This window comes from Heterodontus francisci, chromosome 30, assembly GCF_036365525.1.
Source record: "Heterodontus francisci isolate sHetFra1 chromosome 30, sHetFra1.hap1, whole genome shotgun sequence".
Lineage (NCBI taxonomy): Eukaryota > Metazoa > Chordata > Chondrichthyes > Heterodontiformes > Heterodontidae > Heterodontus > Heterodontus francisci.
This window is the reverse complement of record NC_090400.1, coordinates 27,002,135-27,027,013: the sequence shown is the minus strand read 5'-3', so window position 1 is coordinate 27,027,013 and position 24,879 is coordinate 27,002,135. Positions and strand designations below refer to the sequence as shown.

General features: G+C 42.3%; 1 protein-coding gene across 1 annotated transcript in view; it reads right to left on the bottom strand.

Annotated features, from left to right (window-relative positions):
• Nucleotides 1-24,879, bottom strand: part of LOC137346638 (myeloperoxidase-like) — a 66,033-nt gene that overhangs the window by 16,567 nt on the left and 24,587 nt on the right. Inside the window, exons 5-12 of the mRNA XM_068010258.1 lie at nucleotides 21,139-21,271; nucleotides 17,495-17,624; nucleotides 10,535-10,741; nucleotides 8,490-8,826; nucleotides 6,413-6,573; nucleotides 4,928-5,186; nucleotides 776-946; nucleotides 232-469 (exon numbers count right to left, since the gene is read on the bottom strand). Of these exons, the coding sequence (XP_067866359.1) occupies nucleotides 232-469; nucleotides 776-946; nucleotides 4,928-5,186; nucleotides 6,413-6,573; nucleotides 8,490-8,826; nucleotides 10,535-10,741; nucleotides 17,495-17,624; nucleotides 21,139-21,271 (1,636 nt within the window). The remainder of the gene's footprint in view (nucleotides 1-231; nucleotides 470-775; nucleotides 947-4,927; nucleotides 5,187-6,412; nucleotides 6,574-8,489; nucleotides 8,827-10,534; nucleotides 10,742-17,494; nucleotides 17,625-21,138; nucleotides 21,272-24,879) is intronic.

Here is a 24,879-nt window from a genome sequence, read left to right as displayed (position 1 = left end):
ATGATTTTGCAGGGGCTAGGGATAGTAGTGGTGGATGTTGTGGTGATAGAGGTGAGTAGTGGAGGAGATGTAGGGCAGGTGCAAGCAAAGCCAACTTTTGTTCCAAGTTTTCATTAATAACTGAGAGGCAGAATTTAGGCCTATTGGAGGGCAAAACTGTTCCGTTGAAGGAAGAACGTAATAATATGGTATAAAAATGGATTGCCATGAAAGTCTCAATACTTTTGTTACCTGTCTCCATCTCGCAGGTTCTTGAATTGCTGTCCCATCAAACAGGCAAACAAAGGGCCCACCCTGCCACCTTCCACGAAGGGTTCGGAGATTCCCCCCACCCATACGTCGATGTTGTCTGGCGTCCCATACAAGTTAAGGAGATTAGTTGCAAGTTCCATATTGTTAAGGACGCAAGAAAGATCAAAAATATCTTGGGGCTCAGAAAGTCCACAGAACCTTCGCCATGCATTGTAACCTGGATTCAGAGCAGGAAGACGGGGGTTACTTTTTTGTTTATGATTTAAATAGAAGATAAAATAAGCAGAAGAAAATCAAAATGTTTCAAAATCTACAGTCTGAGGGGTTTCATAATTTTCAAATTGAGCCCAACTAATCCAACTCTCAGTGTGATACATGATCCATTTCATCAAACAAAGATTGTGCGCTTAGAGAACTATAATCAGAATGTACAGCGAGGCAATAAAATTACAACCAGCTACACATGGGAGTGAAAGAGTTGAATTAGCAACTCAGGTCCTTCACTGTAGTCATTATCTGTTACCTTGGAGCCCATGGTCTCGGGAACGTTGTATATTTATGGCAGACAGGTCCAGGGCAATATGATGCTGTGATGCAAACAGCTTCTCACGGAGTTCATCTGGCATCATGGAATTTTGGGTCTGCAGTTTGGCAGGGTAACCAAACAACCCCCGAAGTATTGGATCAATTCCACCTAAACAATAAAACACTGTTATTTTCAATGATATTTTAACTCTTGATTTTTTTTTGCAGTCGAATGATTGCAAATTGGCATGCATTTCTCATATCTAACATCTGCTTAGCTCTCCCCTGTAACCTGCTAACCTAGGTCTTGATGAAGTAGAACAACAGCCTCAATTCTAACCAGAGTTATAATCAGATACTCTGTATCTGACCTGCGCTGTGCTGACTTGGGAGTACATGATGGGTCACTGCAGATATACTTGATATTACTTTATACATAAAGAGTAAAAAGGTAGCAACACTTAGGAAATAAAGATAAAATAAACAAACAAGTGACTAGTGAGTGGGAGGAATGGATGCCTCTATCATTCTATTGAATTCAATGGAATGGGCAGTACAATGGATCCACTGGGATAGAGGAGACTAAGAGGAGATTTAACCGAGTTCATTGTTAAATTATGAGGGGTTTTGATAGACTGAATAGAGTGGACGATTTCCTCTGGTTAGGGAGACAATGATAAAGAGTTATCTACAACATCAACAATTTGTATTGTATTTATATAGTGCCTTTAATGTTATAAAACATTATATAAAAATATATAACAGCAGGATTATAAAACAAAATTTGACAATCACAAAAGGAGATATTAGGTCAGATGACCAAAAACTTGGTCAAAGAAGTGGTTTTTAAAGTGTGTCTTAAAGGAGGAAAGCGAGGTAGAGAGATGGAGAGGTGTAAGGAGACAATTCCAGAACTTAGGGCCAAGACAACTGAGGGCACAGTCACCAAGAAATGAGTTGACTAAAATTGGGGATGAACAAGAGGCCAGAATTAGATGAGCGCAGATATCTTGGAGTGTTGTGGGGATGGAGGAGATTACAGAGATAGGAAGGGGAGAGGCCATGGAGGGATTTGAAAACAAGGATGAGTATTTTAAAATCAAGATGTTGTTTGACTGGGAGCCAATGCAGGTCAGTGAGCACAGGGGGTGATAACTTGAACCAAGTCCCGTTCACCCAAGACAGGGCAGCAGAATTTTGGATAACCTCAAGTTTATTGAGAGTAGAATGTGGGAGACCAGCCAGGATTGCATTGGAATAGTCAAGTCTGGAAGTAACATAGGCATGAAATGAGGGTTTCTGCAGCAAATTATCTGAGACAGGGACGAAGTCAGGTGATGTTACAGAAGTAAAAATAGGTGGTCTTAGTGATGCTGTGACTATGTGGTCTGAAGCTCATCTCTGGGTCAAATATGACACCAAGGTTGTGAATGGACTGGTTCAGTCTCAGACTGTTGCCAGGGAGAAGGATGGTATTAGCAGCTAGGGAACAGAGTTTGGAGCAGGGACCAAAAACAATGCGCTGAATTTTACATGTCTGCCGCCGAGAGCAGCAGCGGACGTAAACTATGGCGGTCCGCCTGCACAGACCACTCATCAGGGAGCCGCCGTGATATTAAATGCAACTGTTCATTTAAATGGCCAGGGTGAACCGCGCCCCCCCCCCCCCCCAATGACATGGAGCGGGCGGGTGGTGCAGCCCCGGCAATGGTACCTTGCACCATTGCGCAGGTGCCAAAGCCATTTTTAAAGGGCTTTGAGTCCTTCCATTTAGTTTACATATTTAAAGAAATAAGCATTTAACATTTGATTAATAAAAGAACTGTTTCTAGCCTCTCTCCCAACCCCCAATAACCATACAGTTCATTCCTTGCCCTCTTCCCCTCCAAAGTATTTACCTTGTGTACCTGACCATCCCACCCACCAAGGTTTATAAACTTTCAACTTCAACCCCTTCCCACCGACCCCTACACCAATCAGAATAGGTGGACCCTGCTCTCCCCACCACCCCCCCCCCCCCACACCACCCACCCCACTGAAATACTTACCTGCTTCCCCCCGCCCCCCACACCAGTGTCCCGCATCAGATCTCCTGATGGATGGGAGTGCTGGCCACCAGCACCAATATCAGAGCGGGACGGCTGGCGGGAGCAGCTAATTTGCATTGTTTTACATATTTAAATTCTGCTCCCGTCGCCGAGTGGTGGGGGGCCGCCACGAGGCCTTGCCGCTGCCAGCAATATCGGCCTCTAGGCCTTCCCAGCGTCGAGGCCCGTGGCGGGCATCTGCCAGAGGCATTTTCCAGCCCCTCCCACCACGACCCCTGTAAAATCCAGCCCAATGGCTTCAGTCTTCCCAATATTTAGTTGGAGGAAATTTCTGCTTATCCAGGGCTGGTTGTTAAATAAGCAGTCTGATAATTCAGCAAAAGTGGAGGAGTCGAGAGAAGTGGTGGTGCAGTTGAGTTGGGTGTCGTCACGTGAAATCTAATGCTATGCTTTCGCATGAAGAGCCAAAGAGCAGCATGGAGATGTGAACTAGGAAGGGCCAAGGCTAGAGAAGAACAGGAAGAGAAGCCGTTTCAAGTGATACTCTGGATACTATTAGATCAATAAGAATGGAACCAGGTGAGAGCAGTCCCACCCAGCTGGACGACAGTGTAAAGGTGTTGGAGGAGGATGGTGTGGTGAGCCGTGTCAAAGGCTGCAGACAGGTCGAGAAGGATGAGGACGGAAAGTTTACCTTTGTCACAGTCACATAGGATGTCATTTGTGGTTTTGATAAGAGCTGTTTCGGTACTGTGGCAGGGGCGGAAACCTGATTGGAGGGATTCAAACATGGAGTCCTGGAAAAGTTGGGCACGGATTTGGGAGGTGACAACACGTTCAAGGACTTAGAATTTTTAGTAGGAGAGTGAGCTTGGCATAAATTTCTTTAAATAGGGAATTATTGGTGCATGGAAGGCTTTGCCACAGCGAGTAATTCAGATGGAGATCTCTACATCGCTATGGGAATATTTGATAAATATCTGAAGCAGAAGGAGATACGGGGCTATGGGGGGGTGGGGGGAGGATATGACATTGGGATTAATTTTGGATTGGTTTGAACGATTTCCTTCGCTTCTGTAGACTTGCATAGTTTCATCAACAGCACAGTATGCAGCAATAAGGAAAGGTAATTGGCTCAAGGGTTATAGCCAAAGGGATACAGCACAGGTCCCAGGAGGTGACAAGAAATATGTACAAGGTTGTGGGATTATGGTCACATTTGGATTATTGTATACTCTTCCAGTCACTGTAGTAAAGAAAGGAGATCCAAGTACTGGAGACAGCATGGGGAAGAGCAGCCAAACTGATGGTCCAGCCTAAAGCATCTGAGCGGTGAGGAGAGGTTGAAGAATCTGAGATCATTTACTTTGGAGAAAAGGCTGCTCAGAGGAGATATTATTCAAAACTGCAAGATCTTAAGGGAATTAATATATTGAACCCTGATAGTATGTTCCAAATTTCCCCCTGAAAGCAGATGATACATGCTCAGACTGATAGAAGAACTGCATAGACAATTTACATTTAATTACTTGATACAGAGATTTGTATGTGTGTGGAGCAGACTACCCAAGGAGGCAGTGAATGCAGATGGTGTGGAAAAATTGTTATATTAGGTAGTGGGTGATTGAAGGGTATTAAACTCTGATACTTGTTAAGTAAATATACATGTGAAATATATTTACTTCCATTTTGTGCGGGTGTGTAAGATGTTTGCTACTAAAATTAGAGCATGTTGCCAGAGGAATTACAGATTCATTTCTGATCTTGTACTTTCCTATGCTCATTTCTAACTCATGCTGTACCTGACCGATGTATGTTTGATGGGACGGTGTGGAGAGAACTTTATTCTGTATCCAACATGTGCTGTACCTGAATCTTTGGTGGGCAATATAAAAGCAGTTAGGATTCTGTATCTAATCTACATTATAATCTGTCTGGAAAAGCTGCATATTAATTCTGGAAGCTAAAATTGGAAAGTTGCTCTATAATCCAGCACTGACAACTATTGAACACAAGAGTGCACTAATATTTTTAAATTGCTTATTGTTTTACAGTAGGCTGAGCTGCCGTTTGTTTGCATGGGGAATGATAACATTCAGCACCTTTCTCAATTAAATTCCATGGAGCGAAGAAGGTGTTGTGCAGGAGCATGCTGGGATACCTCAAATCCTCCTGGTACTTTTCATTATAACGTTTCATCTTTGGCTGGATCGTGACATGCCCAAAGCGCATTGCGGCTGTAGCAAAAACATTAGCGAGCCTGGGATCGACAGACTCATTGTAGCCTTGGTATTGGGAGATATATTTCTCTGTTGCATCCTTACCAATTACTAGGGGAACATAGTCCCTGTAATTTATAATCTGTCAGAGAGAAGTCAGAAAGTAATAATTATTAACTATTTGTAAGTGACAGGCAAAGAACTTTAGTCATTGAAGTAGTTGCCATGGATCCATTCACTTTAATTTCTCTCCCACACTTATTACTTTTCTTATTATAATTCCATAATCCCATGCTCCCAAATGGGACGCAGACTCTAGGGAGCATGGATTGGATATAGAGCTATAGCTAGGAGAGTGGGATCATGGAATTACACCTAATATCTTACCATCTCTCCCAGTTTTGCAATTTCCTCCAGCTACACATTGGTAAGACCAAAGCAACCTTCTTCAAGCCCACCACAAACTCTTTAGCCTTGCCACCAATTCCAACCCCCTCCCTAGCTACTGTCACAGGCTGAACTAGACTCAGAAACTTCAGTGTCCAGTCATGCTCAAAATTACTCTCTAGGTGAAATGGACCTTATTTGTCCAGGTGCACACTGGTGCCCTTAACAAATATACATCCAACGCTGTAGAGGGCAGCCTTAATCTGTAAGGATCCACCAAAGGAGAGCGCAGACGTTGTGGACTGCCTCGCTCTCTGTATGAGCAACTCCATAGGAGAGTCCAACCAAAACTAAGCAACTGAATGGCCTGGGGAGGTTAACAGAGCTGGAGAGGTCAACAACACAAGGAATAATTTTCACTTTCACTGTGCAGGTGATAAACTGGCAGAGCGGAGTGCATTGCTCACATGTGATAGAACCAACTGTCCGAGTTTCATATTCATTGATTTCTATAATGGGTAGGAAATCTGTTCTGCTAATTTACTGTTCAAGAGGTGAAGGTGAAAAATTACCCCTTCCCCCACACAGAGAGATGGGTGAATGGAAAGAGAGAGAGAAATATACAGAGAGAGAGAAAAAAGAGAGAGAAGAGACAAAGAAAAACACACAAATACATAGAGGTATATGTAAAGTGATTATGCATGCGCAGAATTTCAAACAGGCAAACAAACAGAGAACACATTAACAAAGGAAATTCTAGATGAAAAAATATCAAGGTCCATTTATTTCACTTTCTACTACCCTGGTAGTAACATGATACAATGATAATGGAGTTGTTGACTAATCATAACGATCAATCCCTGTCAATTATTCTACAATAGACCCAGACATGATGCAGAGAAAATCCCAGTGGTGAAGACCTTTGTGAACCATAGGTCCAAAACCTCTCTAATCTTCAGGTATGTTCCATTCTCTTTCTACCTGGTGAAATGCTCCAATGATTTTCCTCGCCTCCTGGTAGATTGTTTCTCCACTCCAGTGTGGGTTCAGTCTCTTCAGCTCTTTTGCTAAGCGATTGTGTTCCCGTAGAAATAGTGTATGAAAAGATAGCAGCCCCAGATTTTCATTTGCACGGTCATCACCTGTGGGAACATGATTAATACAGTATTTGCAAAAGAAGAAAAATATGCACAGAATAATATGTGGGTAGGTGAGATTGATCTCGTACCATGAACATTACCCAAGAACCCAGATTGGTGAATAAGGGAAGCACTACAATGAAATAATACAGCTGATGGAATGGGTTGGTACAGTGGGTCAGCAAGCAAATTCACACCTCTGGGACCTGCGTAAAATGCAACTCCAACTGAAAGTATCCTTTTACAGTTATTGCTTCAAGGAAAATATCATCCTATGTGAAATGGGTTTGGACCACATCGACCTATGTCCTACAAGGATCTGAGCTGTGGCCTCAACTGTTCATCATATTTATTAATGACTGAAATAATGGGTTAGAAAGCCACAAATCCAAATTTGCTTGTGACACAAAGATAGGCAACATTGTAAGTATAAAATTACAAAGAGATATTGATAGATTAAGTTCATGGCAAAACTATGGCAAATGGATTTCAATGTTGGCAAATGTGAGATCATCCACTTTGGACCTAAATAGAACAGGGTATTTTTTAAATGGTGCAAAGCTAGAAACAGTAGAGGTCCAGGAACAGAAAATAATCTAAAAGGCTAATGGAATCCTGGCCTTTATATCTACAATACAATGGGGTAGAAGTTTGCTTCAGCTACAAAAGCCTGGTCAGAGTCATAGAGAGATACAGCACTGAAACAGGCCCTTCGGCCCACCAAGTCTGTGCCGACCATCGGCCACCCATTTATACTAATCCTACAATAATCCCATATTCCCTACCACATCCCCTCCTACATTAATCCCATATTCCCGACCACCTACCTACACTAGGGACAATTTACAATGACCAATTTACCTATCAACCTGCAAGTCTTTGGCGGTGGGAGGAAACTGCAGCACCCGGCAGAAACCCATGCAGTCACAAAGAGAACTGCACAGGCAGTACCCAGAACTGAACCCGGGTCGCTGGAGCTGTGAGGCTGCGGTGCTCGCCACTGTGCCGCCCTGGAAGTACCTTGCGCAGGTCTGTGCGCCACATCTTAGGAAAGATATATTGGCCTTGGAGAGAGTGCGGCATATGTTTACCAGAATGATACCTGGACTCTAAGGGTTAAATTACAAGTTGAGATTACACAAACTAGGGTTGTATTGCTTGGAATTTAGAAGGTTAAGGGGTGATTTGATCAAAGTTCAAGATATTAAGGGGAACAGATAGGGTAGATCGAGAAACTATTTCCACCAGCTGGGGACTGTAAGATGAAGTTGGGGAGGGGCATGGTCTAAAATTAGAGCCAGACCTTGCAGGAGTGAAATTAGGAGATTGATAGATTTTTGTTAACTGAAGATATTCGGGGATATGGAACAAAGGCGGGTATATGTAGTTAGATCGCAGATTAGCCATGATATCATTGAACAGGCTTGAAGGGGTTAAATAGCCTACTCCTGTTAATATGTTCCATCTCCTGAGTAAATGTGATCACAATCAGAGAGGCCATATGGATGTGGGAAACAGTAATGTTTGCACTGGTGTTGAAGAGGCACTCATCTGAGCTTGGGGATAAGGCACATTACAGGGGCAGTGTTGAAGAAGCTTCACTCAATACCTGAATGAGTACGAGCATAGCAAATTCAGAACAGGACTAGGCCATGAACATTTTATAATTCATATTTCAAGTACAGTTGCTGCTAATTGAGGCTATTATCAAGAGAATAGTCGGACAGATCAGAAAGGTTGAGATTAGGTTTGATTCTTACCTCTGAATGCTCAGTATCACATGATATGGTTCACTTACTCACTGAGATAGCAGAGGTGTGATGCACAATGTTCAGGGTTGGGTTGGTTTGGCTGGGGCTCACGTGCTCTGCACTATTAGGTGTTTAATCATATGATGTCACCATCCAATGATTTCTTACCAGCTAACATACAGGGAACACCAACGCCGGAGCAAGCGGAGTTGTTGTAGGTCATGGCACAAGGGTTCATCTGCCTAAAGCTTCTGAAAGGCAGGTATTTCAGCTTGTTGTCTGAAAAGGTGGGATTGACCATCAACAGGCCCAGGTCACTGGTGAAATCTCTGATTTTCTTTGCCTGGTACTTCGTATTGCCATAAATATTGCTGGCATCAATGTAGGCTGTCTGTACATTGATCTGCTCGCATGTATTCATGCCCTGAAACACTGAGCGGCAGGCTGATCGGATGAATGGTATGCACTGATGAGTATCTGTAATCCGTGGGTCATCATAAGTTACCTGTGGATGAAAGGCCAGGATAGTGACGGAAGCAGATATTGTTAGGCCTGGAGAGAAGAACTAATCTTAACATTTACTCAGTACTGACCATTGAAAACCCATTGTCCTGTTGTGGTTCTGAAGAATTTTTGTTCCATAAATTTGTCAAGTTTTCTTTGTCCTTTAGTTGACGGGAAGGATGTGAAAACTGGCTAAGTATCTTACCCTGTCTGTCTTACAAAGGCAGATCTTGTCTAGGGAAGTAGCCAAAGTGCAGAGTGCTCCCACCCCTAGGGCATTAATTACAGTCATAAAACTCCCCTCTCTTGTACACTTAAATGTTTAATGTTTAACATTAAATAGTGGGGCACTATTTATTAACACTATACCACAATGAGAGGGTTATTTTATAAGCTGGAGGTTCTCTCATACACTTGTGAGCACCTGCATCAATTTGGGATCTTTCTAGTTTGTAGATGCTGATGTGAAGCAATCTTCTTTTACATTTTTAATTACTTTCTGAAGACAGTGGTAAACATGTGGTATGGACTTGCCCAGAGACACAGATAGCATGTTAAAATTTAAAGGAGAGTTGGAGATGTTTGATGGAATGGTGAATGAGGGTTACTGATTTTAGGGAGCGGAGAGATAGTCCGCATTGTCTTTTCCGATTCTATGTCTGTGCTTCCAAGTAACTGCTGTAGCTGAATTGGCTGTACTAGAAAGTAATACATTTTGAGGATTTTTAATAAACATTATTAAAATCTTAAAGGAGGAACAACTTTGCATTAGAAGCATTGCTCCTGAGAACATACCTTCCCTTAAATATACGTTCAGTCCATCTGCTACTGACAAACTAACAATGCAAATCATCCCAAGCATTGGTTTTGATGCAACAGATGGAGGCACCAAAGTGGTGCCTCAAAACTGGTGGTGTTGAGGTCCTATCCTGGGCTTCTATTGCAATTCATCCCAAAATCTACAGCTTTTCTTAATTAGATTGTAACTGATGACTTAAATTCCAGCAATTCTCACTCAGTTTCAGAGCTTGAACTAAAATAAATACATTGCCTTCCCGAGGTGTATACAGGGTCTCCTCACTGTTTGAATAGAATATTTAAAAGTGTTAAGGAAATAAATCAGGAATTGGCAAATACTATTTAAAATAAACCAAAAACTGTTCAGTTTTACTATCTGCAATTTATGAGAACTAGTGACAGCACCAAAATAAAATAATTACAATGAATATCTTGAATTAAATGTACTGTTTCAACAGATGAGTTACTGAGTAGCTGTAGGATATGCACATAGACTGCCGACGGCAATTTATTTCTTTGCACGTGCTCACACCAGCCAATGTAGCAGGGAAATGTTCCCAATCACTGAAATCCAGACACATGATCATCAGCTGCAGTTAACATCCTCACTTCAAGCCAGAGCTAAGCTTAAGGAAGAAGAAAGGAAAATGCAAAGCAGAGACCAGCACAGAAACCTGTATGTAGGGCTAGAGTTGATTTCTGTACAAGGAACTTTTGGGACCTTTCATATAGCTGCTAGTGTTTCTTGGGGTACAAACAGATGGTTCCATTTTAACAAGAATTACAGCAACTCACCGACAACCTTTTAATTAGGATGGAGTCTGAATGGAAATCCTACTGATCCTACATAAGCGCACATCCGATTCAAGCATAATCCTTGGCTGCCTTTAAATGGAGAATCAATATCTCACCTTAATTGGGAAACAAGGATTTCTTTGCACACAAGACCTTTCACAGTCAATACCATTGTTGAAGGGCTGGAGGTTGCGTGATGGACGAACTAAACTCATATCGTGAGTAATCCACTGTCCCCACTGCATAAATGCCTGACTCCATTCAGAATCCGAAACTTTGTCTTTAATGGATGCTTTTAGGATCTTGTTGGAAACCTCTCGCGCCTGAAAAGGATAAGAAATAATCATTAGTTTCAAATGTTCATTGTGCATCACAGGCTCTTAGAGTTGGCTGAGCAGGCCTGTAGATGTCACAGAAAAGCCTCATCGACTGCATTCTTCTCTGGCCATTGCCCTCAACATTTGGAAAAGTTGGGAATGGACAGCGTAGTAAAGGTTTTTTTTAAACTGTTTTTCAGGTTTATCTTCTTGTGTTTCTATTTTCATTCCTATTACCTCCCAGTTGCTCCAACATTCATAGGGCGGCACAGTGGCGCAGTGGTTAGTGCCGCAGCCTCACAGCTCCAGCGACCTGGGTTCAATTCTGGGTCCTGCCTGAGTGGAGTTTGCAAGTTCTCCCTTTGTCTGCGTGAGTTTCCTCTGGGTGCTCTGGTTTCCTCCCACATGCCAAAGACTTGCAGGTTGATAGGTTAATTGGCCATTATAAATTGCCCCTAGTATAGGTAGGTGGTAGGGAAATATAGGGACAGGTGGGGATGTGGTAGGAATATGGGATTAGTGTAGGATTAGTATAAATGGGTGGTTGATGGTCAGCACAGACTTGGTGGGCCGAAGGGCCTGTTTCAGTGCTGTATCTCTAAACTAAACTAAAACTAAACATTCAGAGGCGCAACACTAATAGTTGTGAAATGCAACTCCCTTTTTCCCTCTCTCCACATCCTCCTCTCCCTCGTGCATAGCACCGTACCCAAAGGTGGCGCTGACATAGACATTTTCATATATTAAATTTCCAAATAATAATTACCGCTTGTTATATTCCTGACCAATTTCTCATTACCTGTTTATAATCCTGCTGGGATGATGATCCTCCCCTTGAATCAGTTACCATTTTAAAAACCATCCACCCTGTCTTTATTTTTATATATTTTCATTTTAAATTTGTTTGTCCACATTTATAATAGAAACTACCCATGTAAACTTACCTTCCTGCCAATGGTGCCAATGCAGCACCTCCACTGGGGGTAAGGTGTAATTACATCATCACAGTTTGTATTGTAAATGCAGATGCAGGAATTTATAATGGCAAATGTTGACATGACTTGCAAGGCAGATTTACTATTTTTTAAATAAATTCATAGATCTAGATGCTGTATGCTTCCACATGAAAATAAATCATCAACGTGAGACTGATCTTAGAAATAACCACTTGACAATGTTGAGTTAAAAGCAGTTTCAGTTTTCAGACTTCTATTGTGTTCTCACATGGTTCAGAAAGACTACACTTCCACTACTGGTGTAATCAGGCTTTTGTGCTAATAGCTAGAACAATGCTCACCAGTAGATACCTGACTGCTGCCAACTTTTCACTTCAGGTCATTTTAAAAATTACTTGAGGATGCTTATGCAGCTTTGGCCTTATGCAGGGAGAAAGCCTAATGGATGAAGTGCAAAAAATGGCCCTGTTTGACAAATGGCCAAATAGACATGGATGGGAGAGGTGGGTCCGGAGGCGGGAGGGGAATTTTGTCTGTTGGCTGGCATGCTGGATTGCCGGCATCATCCTACCCGGAGTCATTTCTGAGAAGGCTGGATCGGGTTGGGACGGCTACACACCCAGCAGCAGTCGCCAATTGAAGTAACTAAGGAGCTTATGAAGGCTCCTCTCCTGCGCCTAATGGAATTTTCTAGTTGGCAGATGGGGCTCCCCCACTGCACCTCCCCCCCCACCCTGGCAAATATGGGCGAAACACAGCCAGTGAGAGAAGGCAGCATTCCGACGGGAGATGTGGGGTGGGGGCAGCGTTATATCCTGCTAGGTACTCTCACTGCATCCACCAATGTTGTTGGGCCACAGCTGCAGTCATGCTGGTCATCAAGTGGAGTAGTTGCCTCTCCACAATCACAGCCAGGCAGCTCTGACCGTTTTTAAATCAAATTCTTTGACTTGGTCTTCAGAAGGCACCTCCATTGTGAGGCGCCTTCTTTTCTGCAGGCCTGGCAACTCCCACCTTGGACAGTGGGGCTGCTGATGTGTCATTGCTAGAAGGCTTCTAATTGGCCCTCCAGCCTCAAGAGTGTCCTAAGTCAACAATCTTCAGTTGCTTTATGACCTACTCTCTATCACAAGGTCAGGAGTGGGGGCGTGTGCTGATGATTCCACAGCATACAACTCAATTGATTACTCCTCTGCTAATGAATCAACCCATGCCAATCTACAGACAGGATCCAGGCTAAGGCTGACAAATAACAAGTAACATTCACACTACAAAAGTGCTAGGCAATGACTTAAAAAAAAAAGAAAATTGCCAACTATCTCCTCCTCACCTTCAATGACATCACCATCTCCAAGCCCCTTACCATCAACATTTTGGAAGTTACCATTGATTAGTTTAGTTGGACCAACCACATCAACACTGTGGCTACAAGAACGGAGTACCCTGTGACAAGTAGCTCACGTCCTGACAGCTCAAAGCCTGTCACCAGCTACAAGGCCGAAGTATGGAGTGTGATTTGATTTGTCTGGATGGGTGCAGCCACAAAAATATTCAAAAAGCTGGACACAATCCAGGACAAAACTATCCACTTGACTGGCATGCAAGCCACAGGCCTTGATATCTAACCCCTCCATCACTAGCATGCTATGGATGCAGTATGTGCAGTTTACATGTTGCAGTGCAGAAACTCACCAAGCTTACCACCCAGCCCGGAACCTCTATCACAAGAAAGATAAAAGGGGACACCATCATCTACAACTTCCTACAAGCTCACACGCCATCCTGATTTGGAAATATATTGTTATTCTTTCATTGGCATTGGGTCAGTGTCCTAATAATCCTAACCTAACATCATTGTAGAGCACCATCAACGCAAGGACTGCAATGGTTAAAAGAAAAACACTAGCACCTCCTCCTCAGCAATGGGCAATAAATGTAGCTTTGCCAGCATCACCCATACCCACAAGAACAAGTTGAAAAAATTTGGTTCAAGGAATTTTGCTCTATTTGATACTTCAAGCACCTTCCCTAGAATAAACTAGTGAACCAATCTGGGCAATAGGTGGTAACCAGCCTCCGCACTGTGCAGTGCCTGCAGGGCCTGGGAACACATTCAGTCTGGAAAAGAAGAATTACCCAACAGTGCATCGTAATTTATGAACGATCAAAGGTTGAATGTTATACGTTGTAACTTGTCAACTGGTTCCACATTTACACCTTGTCCATGCCAACTCCTCACAATCTCACAGACAGAGTTTGTAAAGAGACTGGCAGCTAATATAAAAGGGCATATTAATAGAAAAAGTGTGGTGAATGGAGGAGTGGGGCAGATTAGGGACCAAAAAGGGGATTTACACATGGAGGCATGTGTACTTAGCATCTGTCTTTACAAAGGAAGATGCTGTGCAGGTTCTGGTGAAGGATTTAGAATTGATTGCTCTAGCCAGAGTCCCAAAGGGACTCCCCATTAGAGAAAGACAGTTGGTGAAGTATAGCTTGAGGGTCACCACTCCTGAAGCGTGGGGCAAGGCAAGGAGGCCAGCCTCCATGAACTACCACAGCCAGTACAGGGATTGAACCTATGCTGTTGGTGCCTTGCTGTATTTCATGCTAGCCATCTAGCCAACTGATCTAACCGACCTCCATTTAGAATTGATAAGGAGGTGGTATTGGATAGGCTGCTGTACTTAAAGTTGATAAAGCACCAGGACTGGATGTGATGCAGCCAAGGATACTGAGAGAAGTGAGAGTGGAAATTGAGGAGGCACTGGCCATAATTTTCCAGCCTTCCTTAGATTCAGGGGTGGTGCCAGAGAATTGCAAATGTTACACCCTTGTTCAAAAAAGGGTGTAAAGGTAAGTTCAGCAACTACGGGCCAATCCATTTAACCTTGGTGGTGGGGAAGCTTCTAGAAATGATAATTCATGACAAAATTAAACCACTTGGGCAAATGTGGGTTAATTGGGGAAACCCAGCATGGATTTGAGAAGGGCAAATCGTGTTCAACTAACTTGCTGGAGTTTTTTTGATGAAGGTAATGCTGTTATGTGGTGTACATGGACTTCCAAAAAAGCATTTGATAAAGTGCCACACAACAAACTTGTGAGAAAAGTTATAGCTCATGGAATAACAGGGACAGTTACAACATGGATACAAAATTGGCTGAGTGACAGGACAGAGAGTAATGGTTCAGAGGTGTTTTTTGGACTGGAGGAAGGTTTGTAGTGGAGTTTCCCAAGGGTCAGTGTTAGGACTCTTGCTGTTCCTGATATATATTAATAACCTAGAACTTGGCATACAGGGCACAATTTCAAAATTTGCAGATGATACAAAACTTGGAAGTATTGTGAACAGTGAGGAGGATAGTTTGGAACTTCAAATGGACATGTTGCAGTTGAACTTTAATGCAGAGAATTGTGAAGTGATTCATTTTAGTAGGAAGAACCTGGAGAGACAATATGAAATTCTAATAGGGGTGAAGGAGCAGAGGGACCTGGGTACATAAATCACTGAAGGTGGCAGGACAGGTTGAGAGCATGGTTAATAGAGCATACAGCATCCTCGGCATCATTAATAGGGACATAGAGTACATAAGCAAGGAAGTTATGTTAAACTTGCACAGAACACTGGCTTGGTTTCAACTGGAGTATGGTGTCCAGTTCTGGGGCCACACTTTAGGAAAGATGTGAAGGCATTGGCGAGAGAATGCAGAAAAGGTTCTTGAGAATGATTCTAGGGATTGAGAACTTCAGTTACGTGGATAGATTGGCGAAGTTGGGACTGTTTTCTTGGAGAAGAGAAAGTTCAGAGGAGATTTGATCGAGGAATTCAAAATCATAAGAGGTCTGTACAGGGTAGATAGGGAAAAACTGGTCCCAATGGTGGAGGCATCGAGAACAAGAGGGCACAGATTTAAGGTAATTGGCAAAAGAAGTAAAAGCGACATGATGAAAACATTTTTCATGCAGCAAGTGGTATCTGGAATGTACTGCCTGAGAGTGTGCTACATGCGGGTTCCATCAAGGCATTCACGAGGGGATTAGATTGTTATATGAAAAGGAAGAATGTTCAGGGCTACAGGGAGAAGGCCCAGAGATGGCAGTATGTAAACTACTCTTTTGGAGAGCCAGTGCAGACACAATGGGCCGAATGGCCTCCTTCTGTGCCGTAACAATTCTGTGATTCTTTCTTTGCATGACATGCATACCTACTCCTCAGTAAAGCACACCTTCGAGATGAAATGTACAATCAAAAATCTTTTCACACTGTCAACTTCCAAGGCCATACCACCTCAGACCATTGTAAAATAACTCAGTGTGATGCAAATCCATTTGCTGATTCCCAATTTAGTACACAGGTTGTGTACCAAGTCATACAGCAGAGAAGGAAGTCATTCAGTCCACTATGTTTGCTACAGCATTCCCAAAACTAATCCCATTGTCCTGCATTGTCAACATAGCCCAGTATCTAACATTTCTTCAAATATTTATCCAATTTTCTCTCAAAAGAGACAATAGTCTCTGCCTCAATCACTCCCTCCAGCAAACCATTCTAGGCTCCAATGATTTTCTATGTAAAAACTTGCTCCTAACTGTTCTCTTCACTCTCAGTGACAGCTAAATTAAAACCTCTTATTTCCAATTCCCTAAAGGAAGAAATAACCTTTCCCTATTATAATTCTGGATGAACTTCAAAGTCCAACCTCTCAAGATTAGTTTAATTTACTGTTGTAAGATGTCACCTTGAAGGCACAATCACAATGTACTAAAAGTCTTCCCTCACCATGTGTGTTAATGGGGTTGGTGGGGGGTTCTGCACAATCTATCTCAGTCCCTCTTAGACCCACCCTCTGATGAATCCTTTGAAAATCTCAATGTCCTCGAGCTGCCAGACAGCAAGAGGAATTCCATAAGGGATGTAATTCTGCCAATGAAAACTGTTGCAAATTACTATGAAACTCCTCCAAATTTGCAGACGGCAAAAGAGAGAAAATCTTAAACTAAACGGAAACACAAGAACAATGCACGAAAATAAATGCACCAAAAGAAAAAATGAAAAGGCAAAACTTTTTTTATATATAAAAAAAGCAGATGACACACAGCAATTACACAGAGTACAAAAAGGTAGGAAATTATTCATGAATCCTAGGCTGAATAAGAATGCACAATTTTGATTTTAAGATGATGTTTTACAGTTAATTTTGTGCTTGATCTCGATTAGACTGAATAGGAATGGCTTTGTGCATGAACTATATTTATCTTTAATAGGCTGTGCTGTGCTACACAATTCACCGTTTGAAAAGCATTTTATTACATGTTGCTGTAAAAACTGTCAAATTAAAAAGAGACCAGAAGTGACTTCTCCTGGCTGCATGCCAGCTGTACTGTTTTATGCAACTGTTTACACAGGTGCATAGCAATGATGTCTCACTGCTGTGTGGAAAATCCTAGACTGAAAAGCTTACCCACAATTAACAAAAATATAAGGTCTGTACATTCCAACGTTGACAGCTGCTTGTTCATCCAACACTTAACACAATTACATTGCATCAAGCTCAAAAATACAGAACTTCTCACTTCCTTCAGTCTTTCCTCAATCCAACATTTTGCAGGTTTTGAAATTCAAACCAGCTGTTATCGAATCACTACTTCTCTGATTTCCACCCTTGCTGGAATCCAGCACAATGGTCCTTCACAAAATTTCTGAATGAAAACAAGTTGGTATCTGAATTACTATCCTTCTTTGTTGATGTTACACAGATTGGATTTTCTCTGATTGATCTAAAGCAGCAATGATAATTACCAGTGGCAGGGGGAATCCTGAATATAGTTTCCCCGCTATCCAGCCTTTTGGTAGTGAAAGTCCATTCTCATATTGAGCTGGGAGCCAGCGAACAAAAGGCACATTGGTTGCTCCCAGATGAGGGACTCTCCTGGGAATAAACAGAAGAAAAGCATTAACTTTGACTCCAATTTCTGTACCTAAAATGACCATAAATGTAAAATTAAAGCAGACCATCCCCTCGATGCTGTGGATTGCGGCGGGGGGGGAGACAGAAAAGTTCTGCGGTGAGAGGCCCACATCAACCCCCAACGTCTTGAAGGGCCCGTCACATATTACCAATGGGAGGACCTCGGTGCGGCACATTCCCCCCCACCCGGCATGGAGGCGGGGCCTTTGTGTAAATATTTAAATTAACCTTAAGTAGATGTAAATGAACTTACCTGCAGGCGGCAGCCATCCCACGCCAATTTTACAGCTGCCCAACGCAGCTTGCGCGCCTTTGGAACTGCGCACGGAGATCTGAGGCGAGAACCTGGTGGGGGAGGGGGAGGGGGATGGGGGGAAGGAATAACATTTTCAGAGTGGGCGAGGTGGGGCAGCGGGGAAAACACTTTTTATTGGCTGTGGGGATGGTGGGAAGGGGTCGAAGGGCAAAAGTTAGAAGGGTGAGGGGGGTGGGGAAGTTCGGGTCAGGAATATGGAAAGTCTTGTTAATATCAGGCAATAAAATGACCATGGGGGGGTGGGGGGGGGGGGGGGGGGTTGGGGAACGGCCTCCATATCATAATTATTTGTTAGAAAAATAAAGCATACTGTACCTTTAAAAATTTAAATCTTTGCTAAGGGCTTAAAGCCCTTTAAAAATGGTGCTGGCACCTGACACTGTTGCCGGGGGTGCGGTGGCCACCCCCTCTATTGAAATCAGCCCCCGCGTGTAATATTGCGGGGCTGTGCGGCCGCACTTCCATGTCGGAAGGCTGCCGAGTTCAAAGTGCGCCGCTGCGGATTGCAGCGTGCTAATAAACTCCAGCCCATGGGTTTCCGGTTAACAGAGTGTCTCTCTGGTTGGAACTGGTTTAATTTCAGGAGGCAGGGATGAATTCACTATTGTGCTTTTCTCTCTCCCTGTACTCATTGACAGAAGTGAAAATAATAGCCCAAGATGCAATATTTGAGGCCAATGAAAATCCACCTTGTGCATTTATCCTTCAGCAGGAAAAATGAAAGCAGGGCTGAATTTACTGTGCCTTTGCTTTAAGTACCTGACTTACAAATTCCACTGGTTTTTGCAGGAATTACATCATAAATGTGTTTGGGAAGATTTCATCTGGTGTGTTCCTTTAGAACATGCATGCAATTTTGCTACGATCAGCAAATTAAGTCTTCACCACTGGATCAATATGGCCATTATACAGTGACTGGAGGGAATTTCACCCTTTAATGGGCACAGATAATAATATAGAATTTTACCTCAGGTCAGCTGATTCGTGGCCTGTAGGGTCACTTAGCCTCTCAGATCAATTGTTACAAGCAGCCTTGGTCTTTTGTTGGGCTGTTCTTCAGACTGAAGGTCCCAACTGGTCTACCATCCAATTCTGGAGACCAGAGCAGTTTTCCTGAAGTACCATGAAGCTGGTGTTTCTTGCTAATTGTAGATCAAGAGCATTTGGGGAGTGTATAATCACATGTTGGTCATAATGGCCAAGTTTTCTTGTCTGGTCTATCGGGGCTTCATCCTCAATCTTTGTGAATTTACAGAGCTGGGGCTAGCTGATATAATAATCTTCATCTGACAACTGGAGAAACTGGGTTGAATTTTCAGGGGCTGGGGACCCAAATTTGGGACAGAACGAGGATCTGCTGAGTATTAGCCCTGTTTATAGTGCATCTTGAATTCTAATTTAGGTGAAATGGGTTAGTTTTCTGCCTGCCCTTCCCCATCAAGAGAAAGTCTTTGAGGGTGTTCCTGAGCCACTTTGGGAATTCTATTAATTTAGCCCCCATTAAGAGCCTTACTAAGACTGCAAAGCTGCCTGGGATAAAGGACAATTTGGGACAATGTTTTCATTTATCACCATGTATCTATTGTCCCAAGTCGACACCTGCAAAACCTTGTCATTCCTCTGTTTATATTTATGGATCATTCTTTATCTATATCTTTGTATCATGGTTTGGATCTGTATCACTTAGAGTCTTTACCTCTATCATCCTATTCCTTTGTATCATTCTGTTTCAATATTTTTTTTTTTATTTAGAGATACAGCACTGAAACAGGCCCTTCGGCCCACCGAGTCTGTGCCGACCAACAACCACCCATTTATACTAACCCTACAGTAATCCCATATTCCTTATCACCTACCTACACTAGGGGCAATTTACAACAGCCAATTTACCTATCACCTGCAAGTCTTTGGCTGTGGGAGGAAACTGGAGCACCCAGCGAAAACCCACGCGGTCACAGGGAGAACTTGCAAACTCCGCACAGGCAGTACCCAGAATCCAACCCGGGTTCCTGGAGCTGTGAGGCTGCGGTGCTAACAATGTCTGTATCACTCTGTGTCTTTACCTTGGTTTCATTGTCTCGTTAACAATATTATTTTGTATCCAGATCTCAGTCGTACTGTATCTATATTGCTATCTGTTTTTCTGTATTTACAGCCAGGAATTTCCTCACACCTGCTCCACCATTATAACTTCACTGGAAGTGCGATAGAAACTCTGTTCATGTAGCCAAACGGGAGTAGCTCCAAGGAAATTCCTGTCTGTAGCACTCTGAGTACAACTGTATAATGCTATATTTGTAACTCTACCGTTGTATGCTCAAGCACCTGTTCTATAACTCTATAACTGAGATTCTGTGTCTATGCCTCTCTTGTCTGAGTCTTCCCGCTGTAGTCCCCCAAGGAGTGATACATGGACCCCTGCCATTTCTCTCTCCTGGCCGGCCTCCCATTTTCCACCCTCCATAAACTTGAGCTCATCCAAAAGTCTGCTGCCCGTGTCCTAACACTTACCAAGTCCTCTTCTTCCAATACCACTGCGCTCACTGACTTATACTGGCACCCAGTTCAGCAATGTCTCAGTTTTAAAATTCTCATCCATGTTTTCAAATCCCTCCAATGCCTCGTCCTCCCGACCTTTGTAATTTATTGTAATCTCCTCCAACCCTCCAAGAATGCTGCATTCCTCCAATTCTGGCCTCTTGTACATCCCCAGTTTTCTTCACTCCACCATTAGCAGCCATTCCCTCCCTAAACTGCACTGCCTCTATCTCTCTCCCCTCCTTTAAGATGCTTCTTAAAACATACCTCATTGACCAAGCTTTTGGTCACTTGTCCCAGTATCCTTTTAAGTGGCTTGGTGTCAAATTTTGTTTGACAATGCCACTTTGAAGCACCTTGGAATATTTTATTATGTTAAAGGTGCTATATAAATGCAAGTTGCTGTTGTTCAGTGCAAATTTATTACTGTTACTATGAGATACAGTGCCTGCAGATTGTGTGGGTACAGGTTTATTAATTGTTGGGTATTATTACGTTTGGTTCAGTTTACTTATGCAGCCCATACACAGTTATTATTAATTTAAAGTCACCTTTTCCTGTTTATTTTTCTTAATATAATCTATTTTGAACTATAAATGAATGATACTTGTATTCAGGTACCTGTTGTTGCAAGTGGAATTGATGGTTCTATACCGGTTGGACCAGCAATCATTCTTGCAAACAGAGGGTTGGGCAATTCCTGAACACTCTGTGGTGTGTGTCATTCCGATCAGGTCATTCAGGGTTAAAAGCTCTATGGAGAAAAAAAACATTGATTGGTGATAATGTGAAGGAATCTGACCATAATGAGAGATTATAAGGTTAAATGATTTTTTTTCCCCTATGGATGAGGGATTAACTTTTTTTTTAAAAAGGGTGCGTCTTCCTAAAAGATTAAAAATGTTCATCTCTAGGGTATTGTTTGGACATGCCTCTGTTAAAAAGCTTGCCTCATCTCGGACCTATAGAGGCAGCTTCTGATGAGAGAGATCCACTCCAGAAGTCATGAACGTTATAAAGCATTGATTACATAGTTTTACAAATGGTCACGAAAGCTATCACAGTGTAATAGTTGATAAGATGGTTTTATGCTGATAGCCCTAAACCACAGCCAGCTGAATTTCTAACAAAAAACTAACCAAACCCAAAATGCTGAATTATAATCTTGGAACAGTTAGATGACTAAAGCATGATGGTCATGAAGCTCGCAGCTCATCTTTCTTAGAAATCGAAGGGGGAAGGACTTTATCTATAAATTAATAATTATACAGCCTTTCTTAGGAATCAAAGAGGGTGGATTTTAACTAAAAATTAACAGTAATACAGCCTTATTTAGGAAATAAAGGGGGACAAACTTACTTGGAGAAGAGGTAACATCCCCATACCCAAGAAATTAGTTATGCAACTTGAAAGCAGTATAAATATTGGAAGCATACATTGGACTTTTAGATTCATTGGACACACTCTAACGTCTCTCATGGTAACGGTAAGGCTATTGGGGTGAGGCGATGATAGTCTCCCCTTAACAGGGATAGAAGTATCCTGTAGCCTTCTACTCAGGGATTTAAGATAAATGTTACTTTAATAATTGATGAATATCCAACTTAAATATTTTACCGTAATATTTAGATTTAAAAATTGGATTTGCTACTAGAAACAAGATTGTGCTTTCTTTTCCTAAAACTATTAACATTGATACTGACTGTCTCATCAACTGTGAATTGCATGTTCGGGTCTTAATAAACTTTTATACAGTTTAGAAATTAAGGGCTAAAATTTTTACTTCTGCTGCCGTAATTGGCGGAAGAGAAGGGGGACAGAAAGCAGGAAATTAGAGGTCAGTTAGTCCAACATCTGTCATTTCAAAATGTTGGAATCCATTATTAAGGAAGTAGTAGGAAGTCATTTAGAAAATCATAACACAATCAAGCAGAGTCAACATGGCTTTGTGAAAGGAAAATTATGTTTGACAAATTTATTAGAGTTATTTGTAGATAAAGGGGAACCAATAGATGTGCATTTGGATTTCTAAAAGGCATTTGATAAGGCCAAATAAAAGGTTACTGCACAAGAAAAGAGCTCATGGTGTTGGGACTAAATATTTTAACATGGATAGAGGACTGGCTAACTAACAGGAAACAGAGAGTTGGGATAAATGGGGCATTTTCAGGTTGGCAAACTGTAACAAGTGGGGTGCTGCAGGGATCAGTGCTGGGGGCTCAAATATTTAAAATCTATATTAATGACTTGGATGAAGGTAGTCAAATGTGATGATACAAAGATCAGTAGGAAAGTGCTTTGTGAGGAGGTTACAGAGTCTGCAAAGTGATATAGATAGGTTAAGTGAGTGGGCAAAAATTTGGCAGATGGAGTATAGTGGAGGAAAATGTGAGGTTGTCCACTTTGGTGGGAAGAATAGAAAAGTGGATTATATAAATGGAGAGAGACTGCAGAATGCTACCATTCGGAGGGATCTGGGTGTCCTTGTCCATGAATCACAAAATGTTAGCATGCAGGTACAAAAAGCAATTAGCAAGGGAAATGGAATGTTGGCCTTTATTGCAAGGGGAATGGAGTATAAAGGTAGGGAAGTCTTGCTACAACTGTACAGGACGTTGGTGAAGCCACACCTAGAGTACTGTGTACAGCTTTCGTTTCCTTCTTTAAGGGGAATACACTTGCATTGGAGGCAGTTCAGAGAAGATTCACTAGGTTGAATCCTGGGATGAAAGGGCTGTTTTATGAGGAAAGGTTGGGCCTATTCTCATTGGAGTTTAGAAGAATGAGAGATGATTTTATTGAAACATAAAAGATCCTGAGGGGGCTTGACAAGGTAGATGCTGAGAAGATGTTTTCCCTCGTGGGGGAATCTGGAACTAGGGGGCACAGTTCCAAAATAAGGGGCCCCCCCATTTAAAACAGGGATGAGAAGGGTCATTAATCTTTGGAATTCTCTACCTCAGAGAGCACTAAAGGCTGGGTCATTGAATATATTCAAGGCTGACCTAGACAGATTTTTGATCTACAAGAGAGTAAAAGGGGGGGGGGGGTAGGCAGGAAAGTGGGTCTAAGCCCACAATCAGATCAGCCATGATCTTATTAAATGGTGGATCAGGCTCGAGGAGACAAATGGTCTACTCCTACTTATGTTCTGGCTGAATGCAATTGTAATATTTCTGCATTTTGACCATCAATCTTTTCTTTCATACTGTCATGCTAGGCCCCCACCTGCCAAGAATGAGGCACATTAATTTTGTCATGAACATTGATTTTAAACTGTTACTGAGTTAAGAAAGGACTCGATAAACAGATCAGACGTGGCTGGAAATGACATTTGCATATTAACAGACAGTGTTTGGAAGGACAAAGCAGCCGTTCCATGACACATTCAACGCACAATGGACTTTTGATCACCAGACATTGAAGATAGGGAAGCTTGCATTCCAGGTGACTGTTAAGATGGCCAAATACATAAACAGACATGGTCAAACCAGCTAGTCACATGACTAACCTGATGGGCAACCTGAGTTTTTTGAATTTGTACGAACAGTTTGAGCAGAAAGCTGTTTGCTCCTGGACTGAAGGTCTCTCTCCTGTCTGCTCCCATCTCTTTCTCACAAGCCTCTGAATCCACTGACGACACAAGAGAGAAAAGTCTCCTACAGCGAGCAAGGTTTAAGAAGAATCCTGTGCCCCAACAAAAAGCAAGATCTACCTACAATCAAGGACTTTACAGTGAGCTCAAAGAACCGTAACAACAACTCTTCAGATATTGTCTCAAACCTTTCTACTTTATTTTTCTTCTGCTCTTTTTTGTCTCTATTTGCACGCGTGTATCACGTATGCATGCTGGCGTGGGGCGCGGCATGCATCCATAGGCATTAACCGAATTAGAGTTTAAGTTTAATAAATTTCAACTTTTCTTCTTTAAACTTAAGAAAGCCGGTTTGTGCTGGTTTATGTGCCTTATAATTGGAAAACGGTGAACAAGGATTCACCATGGGGAAGCTAAAAACACGGTGTGTTTAAAATTAGACCCTGTTACAGTAAGACCAGATGAAGGCTGAAAGGGAACCCTAGACCTCTGGCTCACCTGGTCGGAACAATACTGAAATGTATCCTTTCCCTGGAGTGTTAATACTTTGAAACTTGTTGCCTTCCACACAAAATCTTCAGCTTTTAAAATCCATGGAGTACATCACTCAACCTCCAATTCTTGAATCAATTCCCAATCTATCCTTTTTCTAACTTTGGCCTATGACCTCATTTTCAGCATAATAAAAATGTTACTAAACCCTGTGGAGGATAAAGTTGGGTGTGCTGGCAAGTAAACAGATTAGAGAATAGGGATATACTGTTTTG